This window comes from Rhincodon typus, chromosome 17 (genome assembly GCF_021869965.1).
Source record: "Rhincodon typus isolate 14 chromosome 17, sRhiTyp1.1, whole genome shotgun sequence".
NCBI lineage: Eukaryota > Metazoa > Chordata > Chondrichthyes > Orectolobiformes > Rhincodontidae > Rhincodon > Rhincodon typus.
The window spans coordinates 40,013,768-40,029,301 of NC_063348.1; the positions used below are offsets into that span (position 1 = coordinate 40,013,768).

Sequence of the window (15,534 nt, forward strand, 5' to 3'; positions counted from 1 at the left end):
TGCTCCTCTGATGCTGCTTGGCCTGCTGTGTTCATCCAGCTCTACACTTTGTTATCTCAAGTCGTTTAGTATTATTGCCTTTATCGGTCAGTGCATTGAGTATAGGAGTTGGGAGATCATGTCGCAGCTGTACAGGACATAGGTTAGGCCACTTTTGGAGTATTGTATGCAATTCTGGTCTCTGTCCTACAGGAAGGTTGTTGTGAAACTTGAAAGGGTTCAGAAAGGATTTACAAGAATGCTGCCAGGATTGGAGGGGTTGAGCTATTGGGAGAGGATGAATAGGTTGGGGCTATTTTCCCTGGAGCGTTGAAGACTGAGAGGTCACCTTATAGAGGTTTATAAAATCATGAGGGGCATGAACAGGATAAATAGGGAAGGTCTTTTCCGTAGGATGGGGGTGTCCAAACCTAAAGAGCATAGGTTTAAGGTGAGAGGGGAAAGATATAAGAGGGACTAAGGGGCAACTTTTTCACACAGATGATAATGCATGTACAGAATAAGCTGCCAGATAAAGTGTTGGAGGCTGGGACAATTACAACATTTGAAAGGCACCTGGATGGGTATATGAATTGGAAGGGTTTAGAGGGATATGGGCCAAATGCTAAGAAATGGGACTAGATTTATGTATGATATCTATTCAGCATGGACAAGTTGGACCAAAGGGTCTGTTTCTGTGCTGTATATCTCTATGATTCTGGGAGCCTAAAAAAATGGATAAAAGCACATTCAAAAAGTTTGAAGAAATGTTCAAATGAATAGTTAGAATAGCTAATTTTGTCTCATTGTTTAAAAAGGGTTACAGGGATAATCCAGAAAATGTGAGCCTCATGTCAGTAGTAGGGAAATTATTGGAAAAGACTCTCAGGGACAAGATCTATAAGCATTTAGAAGCAAATGGACTGATTAGTGATAAGCAGCATGGTTTTGCATGGGGGTCACTATGCATGATCACTAACTTGATTGAGTTTTTTGAGGAGGTAACGAAGATGATTGATAAGGGAAAAGCAGTTGGTGTTGTCTACATGGACGTCAGCAAAGCCGTTGACAAGGTCCCTCATGGCAGACTGGCACAAAAGGTGAAGTCACATGGTATCGGGGTGAGCTGGCAAGATGGATACAGAACTGGCTTAGTCATAGGAGACAGAGAGTAGCAGTGGAAGCATGCTTTTCAGAATGGATGGCTGTGACTAGTGGCGTTCCATAGAGATCAGTGCTGGAACCTCTGCTGTTTGCGATCTACATAAATGATTTGGAGGAAAATATCACCAGTCTAATTAGTCAGTTTGTGGATGATACAAAGATTGGTGGAGTTGTGGATAGTGACGAGAATTGTCAGAGGATACAGCAGGATATAGACCACTTGGAGGCATGGGCAGAAAAATGGCAGATGGAGTTTAATCCGGACAAATTTTTGAGGCAATGCATTTTGGAAAGTCAAGTACAAATAGAAATTATACAGTGGATGGCAGAACCCTTAGGAATATTGATATTCAGAGGGATCTGGGTGTGTGCAGGTCCATAGATCACTGAAGGTGACAGGTAGATAAGGTAGTAAAAAAGGCTTATGGCATGCTTGCCTTCATTGGAAGGGGCATTGAGTATAAGGATAGGCAAGCTATGCTGAAGCTTTATAGAACTTTAGTTAGGCCACACTTGGAAAATTATGTACAATTAGGATGTGGAAGGTTTGGAGAGGGTATAGAAAAGGTTTATGAGGGTGTTGCCTGTTGTGGGGGATTTTTGGCTATGACGAAAGGATAGACTGGGTTTGTTTTCACTGGAATGCAGAAGGTTGAGGGGTGACTTGATAGAGGTTTATAAGAATGTGAATGGCATGGATAGAGTGGAAAGTATAAAGTCCTCCCCAGGGTATAGGCGTCAATTCCAAGAAACACAGGTTCAAGGTGTGAGAGGAAAGGATTAAAAGAGATGTGTGAGGTACGTTTTTCACACAAAGTGTAGTAAGTACCTGCAATGCACTGCTAGAGGAGGTGGTGGAAGCAGACACAATAGCAGCATTCAAGAAGCACCTGGACAAATACATGAATAGGAACGGAATAGAGGGTTATGGATCCTGTAAGTGAAGACAGTTTTAATATGGAAGGGCAAAATGTGTCTGTGCAGGCTTGGAGGGCCAAATGGCTTGTTCCTGTGCTGTATTTTTGCTTTGTTCTTTGTTCTAATAGTCAATGTTTTTGAGCTCAAAATACATTCCAAGTTATACAAACTATGCAAGCTTTGTTCCATGCCAGGATTTCCTCAGTGTTCACTCTTTTAGTAAAATTATGAGTGTATCTGTTCTGGAGATGTTTGTGATTTCACTACAGCTAGTAAATAACAAATCTGTCAGCTGTTAACTGCTTGGCATCTAGCAGAAAAGGTAAGGACTGCAATGCTCATCTCTGAAACTCTTCATTCAAATAATTTATTTCAAAGCATGAATGAAAAGAGGGACATTTTGCCAAAGTTCTTTGCCTTGCACTCTTAGCACAAACACAAGAATTCTAAGTTCCAAATGATCACAATAATTTATACTACAGAGTAAAAGGTGCTAATTGGTTGGCAAGACAACTCATTGTGTATTGAGATGTTGCCATGGAGAAAGCTACAAGCAAACGTAGTCTCTCCAAAAGGCACAGGCACTCAAATTTATACAGAATATTACTGAATTCTGCCAAATTGGCTGCACACAAACAATTGGCTGTTCAAACAAGCATGTTCCTTTCATTGTTCATAACAGTGTCCAGACTGTATTCAAACAGTCCATGCAAAGCAAAACATTCAGTTATAGCTGGGGGTCTCTGATTGGAGATCATTCAAAAAATTCTGCCCAATCTGTTAAAAACTATGTCAATGATAAATTTCAGATAATCATTTGAGAATATGCATGCTGGGAGCAGAATATATTTGTATGCGAGAACCCATTCTCTGCAAACAAAAGATTATGTTCAAGCCTTGTGCCTTTTAGGAATTACCAGGGAGCTTGGGGAACCAATAGATCCCCATTGCTTTTTCCATGGCAATGCCTTGGCCAATCAGAGTTGACAAACTCAACCAAACAGTACCCTGTCCTCCTGTAGCAAAGCTGTTGTGATCATTTATAATTTGGCATTCCTGTATTTGTCCTGATGAACCTAACATGAGCAGTTCTGGTTACAGGCCTCTCATTTCAGCAATATAAAGGTGCAGTAGTAGATGCAATACAAACCATGGAGTAAATGTGGCCAGCTGTACTAAACCCCCATTGCTGTTCTAGACTTTGTCTCATTCTGTGGAGAAAATAAATGAAAAAAGTATTTTAAAAATTGTACAATGTAAAGAGAATGAAGGCCATGATATGAGCAATACTTCAGTAGCGTGGTAGTTAGAAAAATGGATGAGCAATGAAGGTCAGGAGTACAATAGGCCTTGATAGAATCTGACATAATACAATGGATAGAATTTTACTTTCCACAGTCAGACAACAGGGGTTAACACACTAGCTACGCATGAAGTCACTGCCTGACATTCAATGCCACTAACATTAATGGGACTTAATACTGGGCACAAAATATAGATAACCCATATAATATTGTTAATATTAAGTAATCATTCTTGGACTGGGGCTGTTACTGGGCCAGCATTTATTGCCCATTCCAATTGTCACATAAATATATGAATTAGGAACAGAAGTAAGCCATTCAACTGCTCGAGCTTACTCTGCCATTCAATAAGACTGTAGCCAATTGCCCTCAGGGATCTCATGATGAGCTGCCTTCTTCATTAGTGTAGGGAGACCCAAAGTGCTGTGGGGGAGGGAGCCCCCTGACTTTGACCCAATCACAGTGAAGGAATGGCTAGGTGGGTCCAAGTCCAACGGTCGTGCTTTGAAGGGGAACTTGCAGGTGGTGTCCTCGTGCTTCTGCTGTGCCCATCCTTCTTGGTGGCAGAGGTCGGGGGTTTGGAAGGTGCTAACAAAGGAGTCTTAGTGAGTTACTAAAATGCACTTTTTTTAAAACATAATACACACTGCTGCCATTATGTCAATGGCAGAAGGAATGAATGCTGAAGGTGTTAAATAGAGTACCAATCCAGCAGGCTGCTTTTTCTTGGATGGTATCGCAATTCTTGAGTGTTTATTGTTTATTATGGCATTTGCCTAGCAATTTTTTTATCCTAATAAATCTCATGATTTTTGGGCTGGAGCCAATCATTGTAGTTGCTAGCAAAATGCTACCTGGTTCATTTGATGTCTTTCAGACACTGGCCTGGCCATACATAAATCAAACGTTCTTATCCACTAAAAGATTAGTTCTTAATGCCTTTGAAAATGGAGCTGCAAGTTTCTGAGCTGTAAAGTTCAAGAAGACCACCTACTACCAGCACTGCCTTCTTGAAGCAAATTCTTACATGTCCTAAATGAGATGTTTAATGGTTGCCACAATGTCTATGCACAATGGAACTTACAACCGAACTAGGTGTCACGTGACTCAGTAAGCCGGTCCATATATCAAGTATAATTTCATTTCTTCAAACATCTGTTTTCTTTTCATTTAAAGCAGAAAAACATTCATGCACTATAATTAATGAATTTACACAGTACACATAGTTACAAAGAAAATACATTAATCAACAAAATAGCATGTTAACTTTAGTCAGTACAATTTCACAAGTTTCTGCACATGCATTGCATACATTGTCTTTAAATCCTGCAAGCCTCTTAATTGTGTGTGCATGCACTGCGGTTGATTGTTTATCTGGTATCTGCTCAATTCCTCAGAGAAGTTTTTTTCCTGTAGTAAGTTGTGTTTCCATGGTAAATGTTGTTACTGATCCATTTCCCTTGCTGGGATTGATAGGCATTCTGAACTGTTGAGATCACATGTTCCTTTTAGGAAATGCTTCTCCAGGTGTCTGCATTTGAAGATACATCTGGCTGTTCATCGCATATAATGAAGGTGACAACTGTTCAACACATGCCCCAGGTTATTACAGGGATGACATTAGTTGAAAGCATTAAATAGTTGCACTCTGACCAGCTCTCCAGTAGGCAGCTCTGCAGATGACTTTGTAGTTTTATCAAGTGAAATTTGGCACTGTTTTGTTTCACCTTGATTGTCACTCTTGGAGCAACAAATTCTGGCTTCAGTAGTTTTTTTCAACATTACAAGTTGTAGTGATTGCAGCACTGTTAGCCAGGTGGATCTCAGAGAGTATGAATTCCCTGATTGGACCAGGTTAACAGCCCCAATCAGGGAGCCCGGGCTGATAGATATAAACAGGAATGTCAGAGGTTCTGTTCACTCTAGGAGCCAGCTCTGTGCTACCTTTGACAGTGTCTTGTACCAGGTACTTGTAAATAAAGGGTGCCTTGGTGATGGGATACAGGCCTTTGTGGAGTTATATCACAAGTGTAGGTGTATATTAGAAATGGGCAATAAATGCCAGCCAGTGCCCACATCCCATGAGCAAATAAATAAAAAACAAGTACTGCACTGGCTACGATACTTAATTTTGTTATTCATGCTAGGCCAGTAGAGTATGTCTTATGCCTTCTCAGATCGGACTTAGTTTCTTGATAGTTGGCAATAAGTGCATTTCAGCATCTCTTTCCTCATCTCCTCAGGAATAATGACTATTTCCATTAAACAAGATCCAATCTTGGGCTTCATCACTGTACGCCTCAAACTCTATTACAGCAACAAGTGGCACGGTGACAGTGCTTAACATAGTTGCCTCAGTGCAAGATTCCAGCCATCGGTAACTGTCTATAAGGAGTTTTCACGTTCTCCCAACGTCTGCGTGGGTTTCCATTGGGTTCTCTGGTTTTCTCCCACAGTCTAAAAATGTGCAAGTTAAGTGGATTGGCCATGCTACATTGCCCCATTGTGTCCAGGTGTGTGCAGGTTAAGTAGATTAGCCACGATCCATGGTAAATGTGGGGTTATGGGGATAGAGTTATTGGGGGAGAGGGTTAGTGGGGTGTAGGTCAGAGTGCTATGCTCTTCGGAGGGTCAATGCAGACTCAAACGGGGTTAATGGCCTCTTTCTGTGCTGTAGGGATTTCATGATAATGTCTCTGCTGAGTTGAGGACTTCCAGGACATATCAAGCTGTTGTTGATCATTGTGAAATGTTCCATATTCAGTCTTAGCATCTTTAATTTTATTCATAGGGTTTATTTTAAAAATTCACTCATGGGTGGCACTGGCTGGAAAGCATTTCTTGCCTGTACCTAGCTGCTCGAGAAGGTGGTAGTGAGTTGAATTCTTGAACCACCACAGTCAATGTGCTATAGGTAGACCCAGAATGCCCTTAGAGAGGGAATTCCAAACTCCTAACACTGAAGGAATGGCAATATCTTTCCAAATCCAGATGGTGAGTGGCTTGGAGGGGAACTTGAAGGTGATAGTGTTCCCATATATCTGCTCTCCTTCTCCTTCTAGATGGTAGAGGTCATGGGTTTGGAAAGTACCATCTAAGGATCTTTGGTGAATTTCTGCAGTGCATCTTGTAGTGGTACATAACTGTTGCTATATAATCGGTAGAGGAAGGAGTGGATGTGGTGCCAATCAAGTTGGCTGCTTTGTCCTGGGTGGTGCCAAACGTCTTGAGTGTTGTTGGAGCTGCACACATCCAAGCAAGTGAGTAGTATTCCATCTGACTCCTCACGTATGCTCCAGGCTCTAGGGAGTCAAGGCATGAGTTACTCAGAGCAAGGGTCACTGGACCCGAAACGTTAACTCTGATTTTTCCTTCACAGATGCTGCCAGACTTGCTGAGCTTTTCCAGCAACTTTGCTTTTGTTCCTGATTCACAGCATCCGCAGTTCTTTCACTTAATATTCTTTGTAGATGCTTTAGAGTGGACAGAAGCAGTTTGAGGAACAAAAACAAAGTTGCTGGAAAAGCTCAGCAGGTCTGGCAGCATCTGTGGAGGAGAAAACAGAGTTAACGTTTCGGGTCCGGTGACCCTTCCTCAGAACTTTTAGTTCCTGATTTACAGCATCCGCAGTTCTTTTGGTTTTTATTTAGCAGTTTGAAGAAGATGCTTTTAAGTGTCTTGTGGTCCGATTCCACTGCCACTTTGTCTCACCCAAACAGGTACTGGTTAAAGTATTCTCAAGAAAAGACATAGGTACGCTTTCTCAGTCGGAGTGTAGTATCATTCAGGTTGTATTAATGTCCTGGATGCAAATACAATTGGCTGTTCTTGTGTCATGATCCCAGCTAATGGTATGAGAGAATGAAACCTGTCCTGATAGATTTAACTAAAGTTAATTAAGGTGACGGTTACTCAATGAGACATACTCACACGAGCATGCAGATTTTCTTTTTAACAGTAAAACCAAAATTTAAAAACTGTTTGAATGATCTCAAAACACACAGCAAAACAAAGTTTCATCCTCTTTCTCAGGCAATCCATTGCTGGGACCCAAGTCCAGGAAAATTACATTATCTCAACTCTTAAGTTTCTGCAAAACTGACTCTTTGCAGTTTATTTGCCATGGACTATGGAGACATGACTGCCAATATGAACTTTTCATAAATCTAACAGCCTAAACTTTCTTTATTCCAATACCTGCAGATTTCTAACTAAACTTTCCTGGCGTGGTTTGGCAACTTTACAAACTAAACCCTTCTGCTGAGGTAACTGGTTTCTGAATTGCCCTGAACACTGTCTCGGGGAGAAACTCACTTCTGAACTAACTCTGGTGTTCTTTGAAATGAATTTAAAAACTCGGTCAATCCTGGATTCTTCTGAACTGAAACGATGCTAATGCCCTTAAATGTCATAACCTCAACAACATAAATCTTTCCAATTACAACCCCCCAGTCACTTGCTTTCTGAAACATGCTGGATTCAGGTCACTGTTCTGGGAGGCATCTGACATTATTTCTTTGAAGAGAAAACCCTTCACAGAATAACCAATACTTACCTCTCCTTGACTGTAAAATCCAAATTCCAAAATGATATTATAGACACGAAGATACACACTACACAATGTCCCTCACACTTGCTGCATTAAGGTTGCTCCAAATCCTATCTCACTGGCATGACACTGAAAAGTGAATTTATCATTATCACCAGTAGTTTTTGATTCTTGTGAGAGCTGCTTCTTGTTCTGTACCCTAATATCACTGCCCACCCAATACAGTGAGCTCACATAGTACACACTGATGACAAATTAAACAAGAACTTTCCAAATAGTATATGAATTCAACAAATCATTACACTGCCTTAACATTTCTGTTGGTTGCTGCATCTCTGCTATACAATGTGCTCTCACCTTGTCAGGATCTGGAGAAGTCTTTTTGGTGTCAGTATGTGATCTACGTACTTAGGTTCGGGCATCTTCAATTGAACTTTGTTCTTGTCTAGCTTCAGGTTCATCTGTCAAGCTCTTTCAAGCAGTCGCATTAGATTTTGATTATGGTCTGCAATGACTTCTTCCATGAATATGGCAACATTCATAGCCGAGGAGATCATCCACAATAGTTTTCACTCAAAATCAATACCTCATGCTGCTTGCATTTATATTTTTCTGGAACAGATGAAATGCCAAATTGCATACACAGCCATCCGTGTTGTGTCCAGAATGTGGTTAGAAAACTGCAGTCTTCATTTGTCTCAATTCTTCTCAACAAAAGCAGTAAAGATTTGGCAAGCGGCAGCAGAATTTCTTCAATAATTGGGACGGGATAGTGAGACCTCTTCAAAAAGCTTCGAGATCCTTTGGATCTACACGTTCTCTATCCTTTTAGTGTTTTCAGCACCACCAGGCTGCTAAGGAACTGTCACTTTCAGAGATGTGCTCCTGTGACATCTATTTAGCTAAAGACAATTCCGAGATCATCTTTCAGTTATCCAAACTCTCAGGATCAGCCGAGGTATCCTTGTAGTAACATACTGATCAACAGTCCACTATCCTTGATCACAGATGCTGAAGTCATACTATTCATAAAGAACACTAATATGGCATTCAAAATGCATCTTCAAAGCCATCAAAATGTCTGTAGTCTGGCTTCTCTGCTCTTCAAGAAATCAAGGCTGCAGCACACTGTGTAGCAATTTTTCCCCAGAACTTAAAGTAGGATTGCTACTCTTATTTGCTGAGGTGTCTAATAAGTTCTGTAGCTACTTCATAGTGTTTACAGAGAGAATGGAAAAGAATCACAATTTTGTCTCATATCTCCTTTCACCACTACAGCAACAGGGAGTAGAAAATGCAAAGCCATTTTGACTGACCAAGTAATTCAAAGTTGTGGACTGTTTTTTTATAACCAGGGCAGGACTGGTAGGGCAGTTAATTGTAGGGCACTGGGGAGTACTGTTCATCAGAGAGACCTAGGGGTACAGGTACATAGTTACTTGAAAATGGCATCACAGGTAGAGAGGGTGAATAAGGTGGTGTTTGGCACGCTTGCCTGCATCAGTCTGAGCATTGAGTACAGGAGTTAGGATGTTATGTTATGGCTGTAAAGATATTGATAAGGCCACATTTGGAATACTGCATACAATTCTGGTCACACTGTTATAGGAAGGATGTTATTAAACTGGAAAGGGTGCAAAAATGATTTACAAGGATGTTGCTGAGACTGGAAAGCTTGAGTTATAAGGAGAGGCTGGACAGGCTAGGACTTTTTTCCGTGGAGCATAGGAGGCCGAGGGGTGACCTTATTGAGGTTTATAAAATCATGGGAGGCATAGGTAAGGTGAATAGCCAAGATCTTTTCCCCAGGGTAGGGGAGTCTAAAACCAGAGGATACAGGATTAAGGTGAGAGGGGAAAAAATTTCAAAGTGACCTGAACAGCAAACTTTTCTCATAGAGGGTGGTGTGTATATGGAAAGAGTTGCAGGAGGAAGTGGTAGAGGCGAGTACAATTACAACATTTAAAAGACATTTGGACAGGTAAATGGAGAGGAAGGTTTAGAGGGATATGGGCCAAACACAGAAAAGTGGGTCTAGTTCAGTTTCGGAAACTTGGTCATTATGGACGAATTGGGACGAAGAGTCTGTTTCCGTGCTGTAGGATTCTATATTGTTTCTTTCAGTACCTGGTTCTCTTAAAGCTGTGAAAATACTCTGTGGGCAGAGGTCATAGGACCGTAGCAAGTTTGCCAGTTCTTTTCGCATTCTTCAAACAAAATGAGCAATATATATGGCTTATGCCAGTGTCACAATGAGAATAAATAAGGAATTACTTATACCCATCATAACAACTACAGGGTAGAAAATCTTCTTGTGAATATTTTCCTGCTCCATTAATCCACTTAAAATACAATGGCTAAGTAAGACCAACACTAAAAGGCTAGACAAAGATTTGTTGTAAATATATTAAGCATTTGTACATTTTCAATAGTAATTTCTATTCCATAAACTACTGGATTGAAATCATGCTGTGTGATAATCAACAAATTAATTAATGGAGATAAACGGAAAAGAAAATTTTTCACTCAGTTCACCCCACTTGCCTGCCTCTGGAAAAGCCCCAAAGGATTGGAAACCTGTCAAAGCCTTATTTGAAAAGGGAGGAAGACGAAACAAAACATCTTCAGGGACATGACAGGATAGATGTGGAGTGGTTCTTTTCCCTTGTGGGAGAGTCTATGACTAGATGGCAAAAATCTCAGAATAAGGGTAGCCAATTCAGAGATGAGGTAGAATTTCTTCTCTAAGGGAAGTGAATTTCCCCTGCACAGAGAGTTGTAATGGTTGGGTCATTAAATATATTCAAGGCCAAGATAGACAGATTTTTATTCAGCAAGGGTTTATGGGGAAAGTATAGTTGAGGATTATCAGATCAGCCATGATCTCACTTAATGGCAGAGCAGATTTGATAGGCCGAATGGCCTACTTATGCTCCTATATACCCAACAGCAATATTAATAGTGGACTAACAACAGGATGTGTGACTACCTATTTTATCCGTCTATAATATTCGTAGTAACAACATTCTTCGTAAGAAAAACACAATGATAATTAATACAGCTTAAAAAATGAAAATGTTTAGCATGCTTGTTTTGGAAGGTGCTTTTATATCTGCTTGCTTTCTTCCAGATTATTAAAAAATAATAAAAGTCACCACTAAGGACAATTGTGACTGAACTGATTTGATGATTTTCCTTTGTGAGAATCCCTTTCAGTTTCTGAACAACAAATCATTACATAGTGTGTGCTGATAGAAATAACAATTGCTAAACTGTAACAAATTTACAAATGAGGAAACCAACAGGAGACCTCAGAAAGAAAAAAGTTTTAAAAATACCTATAGCTCCTCCCAGATGATCCACACATTTTGTGTAAGTGAATGTTAATCCAATGGCGTCAACTGAAATTGCCGCAGATGAAACATCAGGGAACATTACTGCTAGTGATAATATTTGATAAACGGTGTGGAGGTGACATTCCTCTTCACTGTTTTAATGAAGGTACTAACCCATTAGTTAGTACCCATTAAACTCCATTAAAAGAGTGAATGAAAGAAAGTGACATGACCAGATAAAATTGAGGATGCATTGGTTAAAATCACCAATATTAATTTTTACCCTGCATTATTACAATTTTAAGAGAGGAAGGCATTTAAAAACCATGCTTTTAATTTGAAATGTTCAGGTATAATCTTATTACAATGAAGTCAGAAACTGATGGCCTTCAACAATATAGATTCTGCTGTAATGTTCTGCGTGTGATATCACCTTTTTTAATGCTTACAGTATGCCTGGCATATCAAACAGGTTTAATGATCATACTTGTAAAGAAACATCATACCTTTTCTGCACAACTAAAATATATCCTTCAAATTCCACATTACCCACGCTCTTCAAACGGATCTGTTGATCACTGACAGCAAGGCAGAGTTGGGGAACAGCACGACATATGATCATTCCAGCCTTTGCATGCATTGCACAAAGAGACGAATAGCAGAAAAGATGATATGTGAAGTCATTATGTTCCAATGGGTTAAAGCATTAGTATTTTAAAAATGAAACTCCACATTCAACTGTAAACTGTAACTTCTTATACTATTACTTAGACTTTGGAGTACAGAATAAAATTTCAAAAATTTGCCAATGATACCAAACTTGGTTGAGTAGCTAGCCTACAGGTTGATACCAATCAGCTGCAACTTGCCATCAGTGGGCTAGGAGAATAGGCAGACAAATGGCACATGGAGGTTGATACAGAAATGTGAGGCAATACATTTCAGCAAAGATGTGCTGAGAGGCAATATAGATTTCATTGTCCATGAGCTAACAGGTAATAAAACAAATGTAATTTCGGGCTTCATTAAGAAAGGTATTGTGTACAAAAGCAGGGAAGTTATACTAAAAGTGCCAGCTAGGCCACTGACAGATTATTCTTGTTCTGGTTACCACAATTTAGGAATGATATAAGGATCTTTAAAAGATGACAACCTGATAAATCTTTACAAGGATAGTCCCATGGATGAGGGGATTTAACAATAAGGTTAGGTTGGATTGCTTTCCATAGACCAAAGTTGAGGGGAGATTTAATTGAGGAGTACAAGATTATGACAATTTTAAATAAGATTGACAAAGCTACTCCAATTAATGGAGGACTAGGGGACAGTGATTTGAGGTTTAAAGCAAGACATGGAGGGAGGATGTGCGGAAGGATTTTTTTCTTTGCACAGCAAGTAGTAATGATCTGAAACTCACTGATTATTAGATGGCACATATCCATATATCTACAAGGGGAGATGATCAATAACTTCAAAAGGAAGTTTGCTAAGCACTTTGAGGAAATAAGCTTGTCAAGCTACTGGGATAGAGCAGAGGAACAGGGTGAGTGGATTGCTCTACAGAACACTGGCACGGTTAGTGGGCCAATGTACCATAAAGACTCTATGGTTGAGTATCTTCTGGCCTTTTTTGTCTTTTTGGTGAAATAACATTGAAATGGTGCCATGTGCAAATTGGCAGAGGGAAAATCAAATTAAATAGATGAATATGTGACTTGAAAACTAGTGTGGGAGAAATGTATTCTGATTCATGGAGCATTGGCACCAGTAGTGGGGAGAGTGGGATCTGTGCTGAAGGGATAGAATCATAGAACTTTAGAGTGCAGGTGGCCACTTGACCCAACATGTCTGTATGGGCTCCTGAAAGAGATATCCAGCTAATCCCATTCTCCAGCCCTTTCTCCGTAATCCTGTAAATTCATCACTTTCAAATATATATCCAGCTCCCTTATGACACCTGCTATGCAATCTGCCTCCACCACTTTCTCAGGCAGTGCATTCCAAATTGTAGCAACTCTGAGTAAATAAGTTTCTCCTCATCTCACACCTGGTTCTCTTGCTGACAATCTTGAAACTGAGACCTGTATTACTGACATACTAACTAGTGGAAACAGAATATCCTTCTTTGCCCTGTTAAAATTGTTCATAATTTTGAACACCTCAATAAAGTCACCTCTTAATCTTCTCTGCTCCAAGAAAAATAAGCCCAATGGTCTCCCCCTGAACAATCCTTGGATCAAAAAAAATAATAAAGGAGAGAAAAATTAGAGTATGAGAGAAAGCTAGTCAGAAATATAAAATCTAGATAGTAAGAGGTTATAAAAATATTTAAAGAAGAATAAAGTTAATAAACCAATGACCATCAACAGGTGAGTATATTGTTAGAGCTGCAGGCTGAAAAGTGTCCAGGGTCTGATGGGCATCATCCTTAGGTCTTAGAAAGTGACGAATGAGATAGTTGACGCATTGCTTTTAATTTTCCAAAACTACCTGGATTCGGGGATGACCCCACTAGACAAGAAGATTGAAATAGGGAGACAAAAAGCAGGAAACTACAGGCCAGTTAGCTTAACATGTCATCAGGAAAATGCTGGAACTATTGTTAAAATAAATTATAACAGCCCACGTAAATAAGTTCAAGGTAATCAGATGGAGTCAAAATGCTTTAGTGAAAGTGAAATCATGTTCCACCATCCTACTGAAGTTCTTTGAGGAAATAACATATGCTAGAAGTTAAAGGGGTACCGATGGATATACTGGATTCAGATTTCAAGAAGGCATTCAATAAGGTGCCACAAAAGGTTATTGCAGAATATGAAATTTCACTGTGTAGGAAATAGCATATTGGCATGGACGGGAGATTGTCTAGAGTAGAGTGTAGATGTAAATGGGTCTTTATCAGGTTGGCAAGATATAAAGGGTGATGTGCCACAGGGATTGATGGAGGGACCTCATCTGTTTATAATTTATATAAATGACTATGATGAAGGGATGGAAGGTTTGGTTATGAAATTTGCTGATGACTCAAAGATAGTTAGGAAAGCAAGTTGAGAAGGTTTAATAGATTAATACCTGGAATGACCAAGTTGTTTTCTGACAAAAAATTGTAACTGCTTGAATTTAGAACTGTTAAGAGGTGACTTGATTAAAACATACAAGATCCTTATTGGGCTTAACAGGGTAAGCTTAGAAATATTTCCTCTAATGGAAGAGTCTAGAACAAGGAGTCGCTGCTTAAAAATCAAGGACAGAGGTTAGGTAATTTTTTTTTTCTCTCTTGGACAGTCATGTGTCTTTGGAACAATCTTTCTGGAAAGGTGGTGGAAGCAGAGGCCTTGAATATTTTTAAGACTGTACTCTCCTTAGGTTGTGCTGCCTTGTCCTACACATGATGGACGTATTATTTCATATTTGGTACACACACCTAATGACAGCAAAAATTCCCTGTTTTAATGTGGCTATTAAGCCAATTGAAAAATATGCCCTCATTCTCATTTACTATAATCAGAAAAATTCTAGTGTTGCCTTTAAACTTCTGCTGTCCAAACTCATCCAGTTAATTTATTTATTTATTTACTCATGGGACATGAGTATTGCTGGCTATGCATTTATTGCCCATCCTGAATTGCCCAAGGGCAGTTAAGATTGCTAAAAGTCTGAAGTGAAACATAAGCCAGACAAGGGTCAGGATGGCGATTTCCTCCCCTAAAAAGGACATTAGTGAACCAGCTGGGTTTTTATGACAATGGCTTCATTGTCATCATCAGATGAAATTCAATTCAAATTTCACTATCTGCCATAACAGGATTCAAACCCACATCCACAGAACATCTCCTGGGTCTGTGGACTAATAGTCTGGTGATAGTACCACTAGGCCATCACCTCCCTTATTGTGAACGGTAAAACCTTTTGTTTTAAAGAATATTAAATTCTTCATCCTTCCAGGACATGCAGAATCCCAGATGGAGTCCCAGGCTCTAGCAGTTTGCTGATCCTTTGTACTTGGATGGCCATTATCAATTGGCTACTTAGTCTTGAAGGGACAATGAATTTCAGTGGTGTCCTCACAGATACATTTTCTGATGTCACTGGGTAGACCCTCTCTCTGCAACCCCCCCACACCACGCCCCCAGCCCTCAAAATTCTTTTGGTGCTTTAAAAAAATTTCTTTAAAATGTTTCAAGATTCAAAATTATAAGCATTGCAACGTTTCAAAATAAAAAATTGTTCAACAAAGTTTGTATAACACAGTGTGGAGCTGGAGGAACACAGCAGGCCAGGCAGC

General features: G+C 39.8%; 1 protein-coding gene across 1 annotated transcript in view; it reads right to left on the reverse strand.

Annotated features, from left to right (window-relative positions):
• The window catches only part of LOC109927834 (doublecortin domain-containing protein 1-like), a 395,969-nt gene that overhangs the window by 215,062 nt on the left and 165,373 nt on the right, over positions 1-15,534 (reverse strand). The window contains exons 14-15 of the mRNA XM_048607351.1: positions 11,756-11,877; positions 3,212-3,272 (exon numbers count right to left, since the gene is read on the reverse strand). Coding sequence (XP_048463308.1) covers positions 3,212-3,272; positions 11,756-11,877 — 183 coding nt within the window. The remainder of the gene's footprint in view (positions 1-3,211; positions 3,273-11,755; positions 11,878-15,534) is intronic.